Source organism: Cherax quadricarinatus, chromosome 8, assembly GCF_038502225.1.
Source record: "Cherax quadricarinatus isolate ZL_2023a chromosome 8, ASM3850222v1, whole genome shotgun sequence".
Classification (NCBI taxonomy): Eukaryota; Metazoa; Arthropoda; class Malacostraca; order Decapoda; family Parastacidae; genus Cherax; species Cherax quadricarinatus.
Genome location: NC_091299.1, coordinates 10,953,684 through 10,967,486, shown reverse-complemented (window position 1 = coordinate 10,967,486; position 13,803 = coordinate 10,953,684). Strand labels below are relative to the sequence as shown.

Here is a 13,803-nt window from a genome sequence, read left to right as displayed (position 1 = left end):
ATTGGGAAATGATCACTGTCATGTAAGTCCGGGAGAACAGACCAAGTAAAGTCTAATGCGGCGGAGGAAGAGCAAACTGAGAGATCGATGCAAGAGAGAGTATGAGTCCGAGGATCAAAATGGGTGTGAGTACCTGTATTTAAAACATGGAGGGGGTGGGTGGCAAGAAAAGCCTCTAACTGAATTCCACGGGAATCACAGTGAGACCCTCCCCAGAGGAAATGGTGGGCATTAAAATCACCAAGTAACAGAATCGGTGGCGGTAATGACGAAACAAGGAAGGCAAAATCCGGAATAGATAATGCCCGAGAAGGAGAGAGATATAAAGAACAGAGCGTATACCACCTATGTAAGTGGATACGGGCTGCTGTGTAATGCAGCGAAGTATGAATAAATAGCTGATGGTACGGAATATCAGTGCGGAGAAGAAGGGCACTTTCATTAAAGGTCCCATCAGGAAAAGGATCTGAAGAATACAATAAATTATAGCCTGAGATGTGAGAAATAACAGCAGAGTGTAATTTTGGTTCCTGTAAGCAAACACCAACAGGGGCAAACTGGGAGAGTAACATCTGAAGCTCACCCCGATTACCCCTGAGGCCGCGTATATTCCACTGTAAAAAGGCCATGATTGGCAATGATAAAGATACTTGAAATCCGCAGGTAAGGGTTCCTACGGACTAGAAGGGTTAGAAAAGTCCACATGCGGAGGCAGTGGAAAATGTTCAAGCAGCGAAGGAACGGTGCGCTGTGAAGAAAGGAGTTGCGCAGATGGAGCAGAGGAGAGAGAAAGAGCGGAAGGTGGATCAGTGTCCATTGATGGTTTGGTCTCTGCAATATATTCAGAGATTGCTTCAAGTGTTTCGGAATTCAGAGATGTCGTATGGGAGACAATATTGGGAATGGTAGGGGGAGGATGAGTAAAGATTGGAACTGTATTGGACTGTACCAAGGTAGGGGGGGGCGAAAGGGTGGAGGGAACTGGAGAAGCGTGGCAGGGGACAGAAGAGACAGGAACCTGGGAGGTGGCAGAAGAGGAAGAAACTTGGGAGGGAACAGGGGAGGAAGGTACATTACGAGGAGGAGGGTGAACCTCTGCACTTGTAACTGAGCCAGTGAGAGGGGAAGAACTAGGGACAGAGACAGGGAGGGTAAAATGAGGAGGTGGAAGATGGGTAGGAGGTGTTACCGGACCTTTTTTTGACTTTTGAGAAGTAGAGGGACGATTGGGAAGAGGTGTCGTACGAGGTCTCGTCGATACTGAGGCTTGTAAGAGAGAACTCGAAGAAGCGAGATTAGACTGAGGCGTTGAAGTAGGGACGTCTGAGCCGAGGACAGCAAAAGGATTAGATACAGGAGTGATTATGGGAGAGGTAACCACAGAGGTGGGTGTAGAAGATGGGATACCAGAAGTGGGGGATCGTTTTGAAACACGGGAATAAGAAACACGTGGGAGTCTCCCTTGGAGGCGGAGATGAGAAACTGCCATGGCATAAGGGAGACCTTCTGTCTCTTTGAGGTAACGGATTTCCCGCTCGTTTAAATAGACCTGACAACGGCGAGAGTACGAAGGGTGAGCCTCATGACAGTTAAGGCAAGAGGGAGATCGATTGCAAGACGTATTAGAATGGTCATCGGCACCACAGACTGGGCATTCGGCGATAGATCTGCAATATTTCGCTGGATGGCCAAATCGCCAGCAATTTCTACACTGTTGTGGTGTAGGGATCACCTTTCGAACTTGTAACCGATGTCCTGCTATATAAACGGAGGATGGGAGTTCTCAGCTGTCAAAAGTTAAACGAGCCACATTGCTAGGGTATCGTCTCCGCCCACGGGCAGGAAGAACGTAAGTGTCTACCTTGAGGATTGGGAGATCTTGGAGTTCCAGCTGTTCTAGAATGTCGGTGCCACATGTCTGGAAATTTTGTTGAACTATGGTATGGGGCAGAATAACGGTACCACTACAAGAATTGAGGGAATGATGTTTTTCAAGGGTGACAGGAACAGTATCTATATGGGAAAGACGAGAGAGCTCACGAGCCTGGGTAGCATTCTGTACGGTAATGATGCGCGTACCGCTCTTAAGAGCATGAAAAGAAATATCTTTACCAACATGGCGTAGGAGTGCCTTGCCAATACTATGGTCAGAAAGATAGGCAGTAGAGGAAGTTGGTCGTAAAGTGAAGAATTTAGTCCACTGTTCAGTCTGAAACTGAGCGTGGAAAGGTAGTGAAGGACGTGTCGATCGTTTCTGAGAAGAACGAGAAGGTGAAGGTGGAGAAGTATCATCAGCAGGTAATTGTCGTTGACGTTTAGGCGTGGGACCAGAGTTGGTCCGACGTGGAACGGGTCGGCGATTTGAAAATTGCCGCACCGTAGAGGGAGAGGCCGGAAGCATAGTCAGAGGAGAGCGAAGGTCTGATAAATCGAAGGAGTCAGTCGAGGCCTCAGTACCTGAAGCGGGTGAGGAAACAGCACCGGCAATAGGTACAGAGGCATGAGGAATGTCTGAAGAGTGGTCCAAAGACGAGGCGGGGTCAGAACGGGGTGCGGTATCAAGAAGGGGCCCGGGGGTACCAGGTTCATGGACTAGGGCTGAAATGGTTAGGTTACTTCTTTCTTTTTGTTTTTAAGAAAAAAAAAGAAAGAAGAAAAGAAAATAAAAATAAAAAAAAGAAAAAAAAAAAGGGGGGACCGGGGAGGGATAGTTCCTAGGAGGAATGAAAGGGCCAGAAATCTCCCTCCGCGCCCAAGAGGACTCGACACCGCTAGTAGCGCAGATGCAGCATGGAACCCGTGCCATACCCTACCCTTCATGCCAGTAAACCAGCAATCTGGGATAGCAACCTCACATCTGCCGAGCTACCTCGGTGGACAAAAGAGAGGGTGGCCGGATATCCGCCACAAAGCATACCTCCTTCAGCCACCACCCCCGGAATCCGAAAGGTGGCTTCCAGAGATACACCCGTCGCCCAAAAGACACCCAAAGCTACTCCGGGATACCGGAGAGGGATCGGGACATCCCTAAGCAATCCAGATTCCACGGCAAACTACGCCACCGCCAAGAAACCTCAACGGAATGGGATGGACATCGGTGTCCTTTCCCCTACCCAGGAACTAGCGCGCCTGTGGGAGAAATCATGAAGGCTAAAAAGAGGAAGGGCAAAAGGGAGGGGTGAGGAGGAGGAGGAGGAATGGAAAAAGGGGAGGATGGGATAGGGGAGGGGAGAATGGGGGGTAATTAGGTTCGGTCTGAGGAAGAAGACCGACAGGGCTAATTCCTCAGACCAAGAGCCTCTTCACCACGCCAAGGAGCCCCCCTTGAAGAGGTTAGGATGTGTAGAAGAGAGGGAGACTACTTCCTGGTAAAAGTAGGTCTTAGACAGGGATGTGTAATGTCACCATGGTTGTTTAATACATTTATAGATGGGGTTGTAAAAGAAATGCTAGGGTGTGCAGGAGAGGGGCGAGATTAAATTATGGGGAATCAAATACAAAATGGGAATTGACACAGTTACTTTTTGCTGATGACACTGTGCTTATGGGAGATTCTAAAGAAAAACTGCAAAGGTTAGTGGACGAGTTGGAGTGTGTAAAGGTAGAAAGTTGAAAGTGAACATAGAAAAGAATAAGGTGATGAGGGTATCAAATGATTTAGATGAAGAAAAATTGGATATCAAATTGGGGAGGAGGAGGATGGAAGAAGTGAATGTTTTCAGATATTTGGGTGTCTGCGGATGGATTTATGAAGGATGAGGTTAATCATAGAATTGATGAAGGAAAAAAGGCGAGTGGTGCATTGAGGTATATGTGGAGACAAAGAACGTTACCTATGGAGGCAAAGAAGGGAATGTATGAAAGTATAGTAGTACCAACACACTTATATGGGTGTGAAGCTTGGATTGTAAATGCTGCAACGAGGAGGCAGTTGGAAGCAGTGGAGATGTCCTGTCTAAGGGCAATGTGTGGTGTAAATATTATGCAGAAAATTCGGAGTGTGGAAATTAGGAGAAGGTGTGAAGTTAATGAAAGTATTAGCCAGAGGGCTGAAGAGGGGTTGTTGAGGTGGTTTGGTCATTTAGAGAGAATGGATCAAAGTAGAATGACATGGAAAGTGTATAAATATGTAGGGAAAGGAAGGCGGGCTAAGGGTCGTCCTCGAAAAGGTTGGAGGGAGGGGGTAAAGGAGGTTTTGTGGGCGAGGAGCTTCGACTTCCAGCAAGCGTGCATGAGCGTGTTAGATAGTAGTGAATGGAGACAAATGGTATCTGGGATCTGACGAGCTGTTGGAGTGTGAGCAGGGTAATATTTAGTGAAGGGATTCAGGGAAACCGGTTATTTTTATAGCTGGACTTGAGTCCTGGAAATGGGAAGTACAATGCCTGCACTTTAAAGGAGGGGTTGGGATATTGGCAGTTTGGAGGGACATGTTGTATATCTTTATACGTTTATGCTTCTAAACTGTTTTATTCTGAGCACCACTGCAAAAACAGTTTATGTGTGAGTGAGGTGAAAATGTTGAATGATGATGAAAGTATTTTCTTTTTGGGGATTTTCTTTCTTTTTGGGTCACCCTGCCTCGGTGGGAGATGGCCGACTTGTTAAAAAAAAAAAAAAGTATGAAAGAGGGGAAGGTACCTAAGGATTGGCAGAGAGCATGTATAATTCCTTTATATAAAGGGGAGGGGGGAGAAAATAGACTAAAAATTATAGAGGAATAAGTTTGCTGAGTATACCAGGAAAAGTGTATGGTAGGGTTATTATTGAAAGAATTAGAGGTAAGACAATGTAGGATCGCAGATGAGCAAGGAGGTTTTAGAGTGGGTAGGGGATGTGTAGATCAAGTGGTTACATTGAAGCATATATGTGAACAGTATTTAGATAAAGGTAGGGAAGTTTTCATTGCATTTATGGATTTAGAAAAGGCATATGATAGAGTGGATAGGGGAGCAATGTGGCAGATGTTGCAAGTATATATGGAATAGGTAGTAAGTTACTAAATGCTGTAAATAGTTTTTATGAGGATAGTGAGGCTCAGGTTAGGAGGTGTAGAAGAGAGGGAGACTACTTCCCGGTAAAAGTAGGTCTTAGAGATGTGTAATGTCACCGTGGTTAATATATTTATGGATGGGGGTTGTAAAAAGTAAATGCTAGAGTGTTGGGGAGAGGGGTGGGACTAAATTATGGGGAATCAATACAAAATGGGAATTGACACAGTTACTTTTTGTTGATGATACTGTGCTTATGGGAGATTTTAAAGAAAAGTTGCAAAGGTTAGTGGACGAGTTTGGGAGAGTGTAAAGGTAGAAAGTTAAAAGTGAACATAAAAAAGAGTAAGGTGATGAGAGTATCAAATGATTTAAATAAAGAAAAATTGGATATCAAATTGGAGAGGAGGAGTATGGAAGAAGTGAATGTTTTCAGATATTTGGGAGTTGACGTATCAGCAGATCGATGTGAAGGATGAGGTTAACCATGGAATTGATGAAGGAAAAAAAAGGAGTGGTGTATTGAGGTATATGTGGAGACAAAAAGCATTATCTATGGAGGCAAAGAGTGGAATGTATGAAAGTATAGCGGTACCAACACTCTTATATGAGTGTGAAGATTGGGTTGTAAATACTGCAGTGAAGAGGCTGTTGGAGGCGGTGGAGATGTCCTGTCTAAGGGCAATGTGTGGTGTAAATATTATGCGGAAAATTCAGAGTGTGGAAATTAGGAGGTGTGGAGTTTATAAAAGTATTAGTCAGAGGGGTTGTTGAGGTGGTCTGGTCATTTAGACAGAATGGATCAAAGTAGAATGGCATGGAGAGCATATAAATATGTAGGGGAAGGAAGGGTAGGGGTCGTCCTCAAAAAGGTTGGAGGGAAGGGGGTAAAGGAGGTTTTGTGGGCGAGGGGCTTGGACTTTCAGCAAGCATGTGTGAGCGTGTTAGGTAGAAGTGAATGGAGACGAATGGTATTTGGGACCTGACGAGCTGTTGCAGTGTGAGCAGGGTAATATTTAGTGAAGGGATTCAGGGAAACCGGATATTTTTATATAGCCGGACTTGAGTACTGGAAATGGGAAGTACAATGCCTGCACTTTAAAGGAGGGGTTAGGATATTGGCAGTTTGGAGGGATATGTTGTATATCTTTATACGTACATGCTTCTAAACTGTTGTATTCTGGGCACCTCTGCAAAAACAGTGATTATGTATGAGTGAGGTGAAAGTGTTGAATGATGAAAGTATTTTCTCTTTGGGTCACCCTTCCTCGGTGGGAGACGGCCAAGAAAAAAAAAAAGTGAATCCCTGGTGTTTGCCACGCTGCTTGCTGCAGCTGGCACTCAACTAAACTGGTGCTTCCACAAGTTACTAAGTGGTCCCAAGTTTTTTTTAATACCACACACACCAAGTGTTAAGACCCATTCTATACTGATCAGGCATCTCAGGCCAATCGTGCCATATATGGAGGCAGGAAAAATAAAACGCTGATGTACATTTGGAGTGCTAGTGGTAAGAACGGAGACCTACATTTGGGCAGTTAAGGGGTTAAATAGTATATGATACTGAAAAATCTGATGAGAGACATGTGCAATACCTGGATATCTTTACTGAGAGAGATATTGCCTGCACAGCAGGCTTTACCAAGTTTCCATCCTCATAACTTTGTAATAGAATGATAAAAGCTGTTTTGCAGGCATAATGTGTCAGATTTACATACCCCAAGTGTTGCAAATATGCGTTAGTTAAAATCAGTGCACTTTCAAATTAAAAGTGGCATTGAGATTACCAATTTGCAGCATATTGTGTTTCAACATTAAATATAACACTGGTGTGAAAATAATATTTAAATTCTTCATGAAATATATATACAATCAATGAGATACTGAATGAACAGGGATAATAAGGTTTGACTAGATAATACAATTTTATATCACAAAATATCAATATACATGTATATTTAACCCTCTAACTGTCCAAACGTAGATCTACGTTTGCGTGCGTAGTGCTCCACCCTTGATTTTCTCCATAAGAAAGAATGTAAAAAAAATGTAGATCTACGTTCGGAGTGCTACGCGAGCAAACGTAGATCTATGTTTGGACAGTTTAAGGGTTAAAGTAATCAGTTGAACACAGGTACAAAGCAGCCACCAAAATCTGCACAGGTCATGTTTCTAGTCATCCTACAAATCTAAAATCAGGAAGTAATACAAAATTATGTGTGCATAGTAAAATTTGTTTTGGATTTGGGCATACTGTATTTTGTTTCAGAGGCCGTATCTTTTCAAATATCACTAATATGATTAATGTTAATACTAAGAAAAAAGAATGCCAAGAAAAAGATATAAGTATGGTAAAGTCATTGAACACTTTTTGAATGAAATTATTTGGTTAGTTTACAACTTAGGCATCCCCATTGGTGCCCCCCCCCCCCCCAATTGAAAAACTTGGAAGAAAACAAATTCATTCACAGATTGCCCTCAAGTAAAATAGTTGGATAATAGAATTACCTGAATTTGGGGGGCTGACTGTGTTATATACTCTTCATACAATTGTTTCACTGTTTTCATAGACAGGAAAGGCAGCTTGACAGAAGGCACTTTATAATTCTGTGCATAACATTAATAGTCATACAATATGTAGTTAACAACTCAGCTCAGGTAGGTTAGTATAAGTGCTGTAATACTCTGTGCAAGATGCAGTGTTTCTAAACTTAGTCTTACAAGGTAATTCATTCTTGAGTCTGTCTCATTACCAAGTACATGTGATATAATCGTGTTTGATGTGCTGCAGTAATATTAATTGCTTGGTAACCAAAAATTAGATGTAAAATTACAAAAATAAGAAAAATTGAATTGACAGCATAATCCATGGGCAATGACCAGGTGCCTGGAACCAAGATTAAAAAAAGTAGCAGTGGCAATTGCAAAAGAAGACTTAATAACCAACTTCCTGCCAATTCTGGGACCTGCAACAAGTAGAAAAAAATATTTATCTTTTTTTTTTTTTTTCAGATTTTATACTATGTGCAGGTTCACAGAAAACAAACACCCTCAACTCAGACAAATATTGCTTCTATAACTAAGAGTGCCAAGGAATTATTATCACATTTATCGTGAAAAACTAAATTTTAAGGGACCATGCAGCCTAAGGGACAAAAGAGGCAATTAGATTCAATCCAAGAAAGAGGATATCAGGTCCAATGTCCTGGGTCAGCATTATTAAACAGTGTGTCCACAAAAACACTCCCATATTTCAAATGGGTATAACATGTAACTCTATTGTAATAATCTTTCACAGTTAGTAGCTTCAGATGCAGGATTTCATTCAGTTTCATGTGGTATAGGGTAGCATTAACCCTTTTAGGGTCAAGAACCTCGATCCTTAACTCCCACTCAGGGTCGAAAAATATTCGAAAAAAAAAAAAAAAAATTCTTATGAAATGATAAGCATATTTTTGCGAGTGTTATAGGCCAAATTTTTTTTTTTTTGTGATCAATACTTACTGAGATGTGGAGGCATGAAGTTGACAGAAAGTGAGCCACTTACGGCAACATCGCCGAGTGCCGGTCATGTGGTAATAGTTTTTTCTACTTTTTTCTTTTATTTTTTAGCATTTTATTTTTTCAAGTAACTTTTATGGCCTGTGAGAAAAATATAAGCCATATTTTGGATATATACACTCCTTGTATGATACACAATAACTGCACCTATTTTAGTCACATTAACTTTCACCTATTTTAGTCACATTACTATTGTCTAGAAATATATACACAGTATTTATAGGTCCCAGCAATGTTTTGGTAGGGAATGGAGTGTGGGTTTGTGTAAACAACATGGCTGGCTGGCTGGCTGACTGGTTGGCTGGCTGGCTGGCTGGCTGGCTGGCCAGCTGTCTCACAGGTACATAAATACAGTGGAACCTAGGCTTAAGAATGCCCCCACCATGCGAATTTTTCAGGATGTGAACCGGCGTTTGGCCGATTTTTTCCTTCTGGATACGAACAAAATTTCAGGATACGAACTTCCCCCCCAAGGTTACAATGTGTGTTTACATATCATAATATGATTGGAGCAAAGAAAGCCACTATCATGCTGAGGCATTTCGGGGAGACTTAACCTAATACAGTGGACCCCCGCATAACGGACGCCTTGCATAGTGGACAATCCGCATAGCGGACGCTTTGTTCGCTAAAATTTTGCCCCGCATAGTGGACAAAAACCCGCTCAGCGGCCTTCGTCCGAGACGCGTCCAATGTGCGGCCTGAGCCACGCTCACATGTTCCGCGGGTGGCATTGTTTACCAGCCAGCCTCCGCGGTAACATCCAAGCATACAATCGGAACATTTTGTATTATTACAGTGTTTTTGGTGATTTTTTTCTGGAAAATAAGTGACCATGGGCCCCAAGAAAGCTTCTAGTGCCAACCCTACAGCAATAAGGGTGAGAATTACTATGGAGATGAAGAAAAAGATCATTGATAAGTATGAAAGTGGAGTGCGTGTCTCCGAGCTGGCCAGGTTGTATAATAAACCCCAATCAACCATTGCTACTATTGGTGATACAGCTGCTGCTGCTGCTGTACCACCGTCAGCTGCTGCTGCACTGTCAGCTGCTGCTGCTGTACCACCGTCAGCTGCTGCTGCTGCTGTAGTACCGTCTGCTGCTGCTGTAGCATCGTCTGCTGCTGCTGTAGCATCGTCTGCTGCTGCTGTAGCATCGTCTGCTGCTGCTGCTGCTGTAGCATCGTCTGCTGCTGCTGTAACATCGTCAGTTGCTGCTGTAGCATCGTCTGCTGCTGCTGTAGCATCGTCTGTTGCTGCTGTAGCATCGTCTGTTGCTGCTGTACCACCGTCAGCTGCTGCTGCTGCTGTACCACCGTTGTTGGTGTGGCTTATTGAGAATACCAAGAAACAATTAACCCCAGAGGGTTAGCTACCCAGGATAACCCAAGAAAGTCAGTGTCATCGAAGACTGTCTAACTTATTTCCATTGGAGTCCTTAATCTTGTCTCCCAGGATGCAACCCACACCAGTTGACTAACACCCAGGTGAACAGGGAAAATGCCTGGAACTAGTGCTCATATTGGTGAATTTAGAGCCAGCAAAGGTTGGTTTGAGAGATTTAAGAATCGTAGTGGCATACACAGTGTGATAAGGCCTGTTCTGGAAGAAAATACCAAACAGGACCTACAGTACTCAGGAGGAAAAGGCACTCCCAGGACACAGTGTCTCATCAGTCATTGCTGCATCTTCAATAAAGGTAAGTGTCATTTATTCTTCATTTAGTAGAGTAGTACATGCACAATATATATTGAGCATGTACTACTCTATTATTGTGCATGTATCCTTCTCTTTGTGTGTAGGAAAATGTATATTTCATGTGGTAAAAATTTTTTTTTCATACTTTTGGGTGTCTTGCACGGATTAATTTGATTTCCATTATTTCTTATGGGGAAAATTAATTCGCATAGGGAACATTTCGCATAACAGCCAGCCCTCTTGCACGGATTAAGGTCGCTATGCGGGGGTCCACTGTACAGTGGACTCCCGACTTACGAACAGCTCCCAACTCGAACAATTATGTAAGTGTATTTTTGTAAGTGCTTCTGTAAGTGTATTTTTGGGGGTCTGAAATGGACTAATCTAATTTACAATATTCCTTATGGGAGCAAATTCGTTCGGTAAAGGCACCCGAACAGTCTTCTGGAACGAATTAATATCGTAAGTCAGGGGTCCACTGTATTTATAGACTACTAAGTCTAGACAGGTGAAAAGTGTACTAGTATTGGTTACCAATGTCTTGCTGATGGTGGCGCCAACTACTGGCAGCCTTTTTGAAGTTTTCTCGTTTCTTGTGCTGAAACGTCGTCTGGTGGAGACCTGGTCTTGCTTTTCTTGGGAAATTCTGCCTTCATCAAGTTGTCCTTCAGCGAGCTATCTTTTTCCCAGGCAATCATTGGGGGACGTTTGGGGAAGTATTCTGCCCAAGAAGCTTGTTCGAATTCTTCTCCAATCCATGTCCAAAGTTGGTTCAGTTCGTCCCTCAGTTCTTGAGCCCAGGATTCATCAAATAGTGCTGTCAGGATTGTTCTGTCGTTCTCAGTCCTCTGTTGTGGTTCCAACAGCTCCTTCCTATCCTTGAGCCTCAGTTTCTCCTCTGCTGCTGTTAGGGCTGGTTCAGGGTATCCCCTGAGCCTGAAGAATTCCCACATCTCTTGAAATGACGTCTGGAATTCTTCCTCCTCACTGCAGATTGTTTTGACTCTCAAGGCTAGGGAGTATTTTCTCAATTTGTGTGCCAGATCCTCAGCCAGTCATGGTGGTGTGTTGTCCTTCATCCAGTCCTCTATCCCCATGTGTCTTGGTTGAAAAGCAATCTCCTAGTCCCACTCTTGTGGCGATTTTTCAGAGGTTAGGTTAGGTTTTCTCTTGTTTCTTGTGCTGAAACGTCGTCTGGTGGAGATCTGGTCTTGCTTTTCTTGGGAAATTCTGCCTTCATCAAGTTGTCCTTCAGCGAGCTATCTTTTTCCCAGGCAATCATTGGGGGACGTTTGGGGAAGTATGGAGCACGGAGACTAATGCTCACTCCAGCATAAACAAAGCCACACTGACGATGTGTCAACCACTCCTTCGTATTTTTGTACAATTTCTTTCTTCAATTCTATTGTATTTATTATAATTATTATTATTATTATTATTATTACTACCATTGTTATTATTAGCAGTAGCAGAAATGTTTGATTCTTTGCTGTGTTCAAGAGTCAACACATGATGTCACCGTCCAATACCTGTCCGAATAGTCATTCCGATATGCAATTATGAATGGGTTTACATTATTTATACTGTAGTTTAATAGCAAATAATGAACAAACAAAACATTCACCACACTGGTGGGAGGGCTGGCTGCCAGTTGGGGGGGGTCGGAGGGAGGGTAGTAGGGACTCACAGGTGGCAGGAAACTTAAATATGATTTGGCGGCTGGGAATTTGGAGGCTGGGAATTTGGCGGTTGGTAATTCGCGAATGTGTGAAGCCCATGAAAGTTGAAAACGTGAATGTTGAGGGAGACCTGTACATAAAAACCACCTGGTGGTTCACACTTACACTCACTGACTCACCCATTTGACTATAAGCACAGAAATACCTATCTTAATCTTAAAATAATGATTCCTAACTAGTCACAAGTTTGCCTGTGATACTCCAATATAGAAACTATGTATTGTGCCAAAACAAAAGCATTCACATTCCTAAACTCACTAACTAGTATTTAGTCACTTAGTATTTAGTCAACTTACTCCACAATTTGTAATAATTTAGGGTTACGAATTAATCTAAGTTTGCCCGAAATGCCAAGCCTTGCTAGGTGTTCTATTGGCCCCCTCTGTAATTAGTATTTTATTACATGTAAATCACACAATAACCAAAATCTGTAAACCCCGCATTGTAATCCTTATAGAGAATAAACTTTGGTTTGATTTGATTTGATTTGACTGTGAAATAAGCTCCCATGGGCCCAAAGAAGCTTGCTAATGGTACCCCTGTGGTAAAGAAAGTGAGAAACACCATAGATGTAAAGAAGGAAATAATACAGAAGTATGAGAGTGGTGTGAGACTTGTTGAGTTTGCCAGGATATATGGGAAAAACAAGTCGACCATCGGTTCTATCCTGGCAAAGAAAGAACAAATCAAGGAAGCTGATGTTGCGAAAGGTGTTAATATGCTAACCAAAAAAAGACTACAAATAGTTGAAGAGGTTGAGAAGTTGTTGCTGGTGTGGATCAAGGATAAAGAGATGGCAGGTGATAGTGTTTCAGAGACGATTATTTGCGAAAAGGCAAGGAAGTTGCATGCCGATCTGGTACAGAAAACTCCTGGAACCAGTGCTGATAGTGAATTTAAGGCCAGCAGAGGCTGGTTTGACAGATTTAAGAAGTGTAGTGGCATACACAGTGTTGTAAGACATGGTGAGGCAGCCAGTTCAGACAAACGGGCGGCTGAGAAGTTTGTACAGGAGTTTAAGGGGTACATAGACAGTGAAGAATTGAAACCTGAACAAGTGTTTAATTGTGACGAAACAGGCTTGTTTTGGAAGAAAATGCCAAAAAGGACCTTCATCACACAGGAGGAAAAGGCACTGCCAGGACACAAGCCTTTGAAAGACAGGCTTACTCTTTTGTTCTGTGCTAATGCTAGTGGTGATTTTAAAGTGAAGCCTTTACTTGTGTATCATTCAGAAAATCCCAGAGTGTTTAAGAAAAACAATGTCTTTAAGAACAAGTTATGTGTCTTGTGGAAAGCTAATCATAAGGCATGGGTCACAAGACAAATTTTCAAAGAGTGGGTCCATGAAGTGTTTGGCCCCAGTCCTAGTGGCATTAAAAGACAGAGAAGGGAAGTAACCCCAGAGAGGGCTTTACCTGAAGTTCTCATGGAGGGGGATTCTCCTTCCAAACACTAACCCCAACTCCCTCTCTCCTCCTCCCTATCTTCCAGATATCATCACCAATCTTAAGGTAAGTAAAAATGTTATTTTATATGTATTACTATACATAATTAAAAACTATAGTATTTGTTGTATGTAAAACTGTAATTAATCTCTATAAAATGTATTTTTTGTGTGAATATTTTTGGGTTTCTGGAACGGATTAATTGTATTTCCATTATTTCTTATGGGAAATATTGCTTCGAATTTCAGACTTTTCTAATTTAGAACTAGCTCCTGGAACGGATTAAGTTTGATTTTTGAGGTTCCACTGTACGTGTCGGATCCGCCGCCACATATGTGTCTCAGTCTGGCTCTGTCACTGGTTGAG

At 42.6% G+C, this 13,803-nt stretch overlaps 1 protein-coding gene across 4 annotated transcripts in view; it reads right to left on the bottom strand.

Moving 5' to 3' along the window:
* LOC128685421 (transmembrane protein 17) overlaps positions 1–13,803 on the bottom strand; it is a 74,768-nt gene that overhangs the window by 38,458 nt on the left and 22,507 nt on the right. Inside the window, exon 4 of one of the 4 annotated variants that reach the window (XM_053771946.2) lies at positions 6,904–7,957. The exons of the other annotated variants lie outside the window; for them this stretch is intronic. Within the exon in view, the coding sequence (XP_053627921.1) occupies positions 7,721–7,957 (237 nt within the window). The 3' untranslated portion in view covers positions 6,904–7,720. Of the gene's footprint in view, positions 1–6,903; positions 7,958–13,803 lie in introns of those variants that run through there. 4 annotated transcript variants of the gene reach the window in all.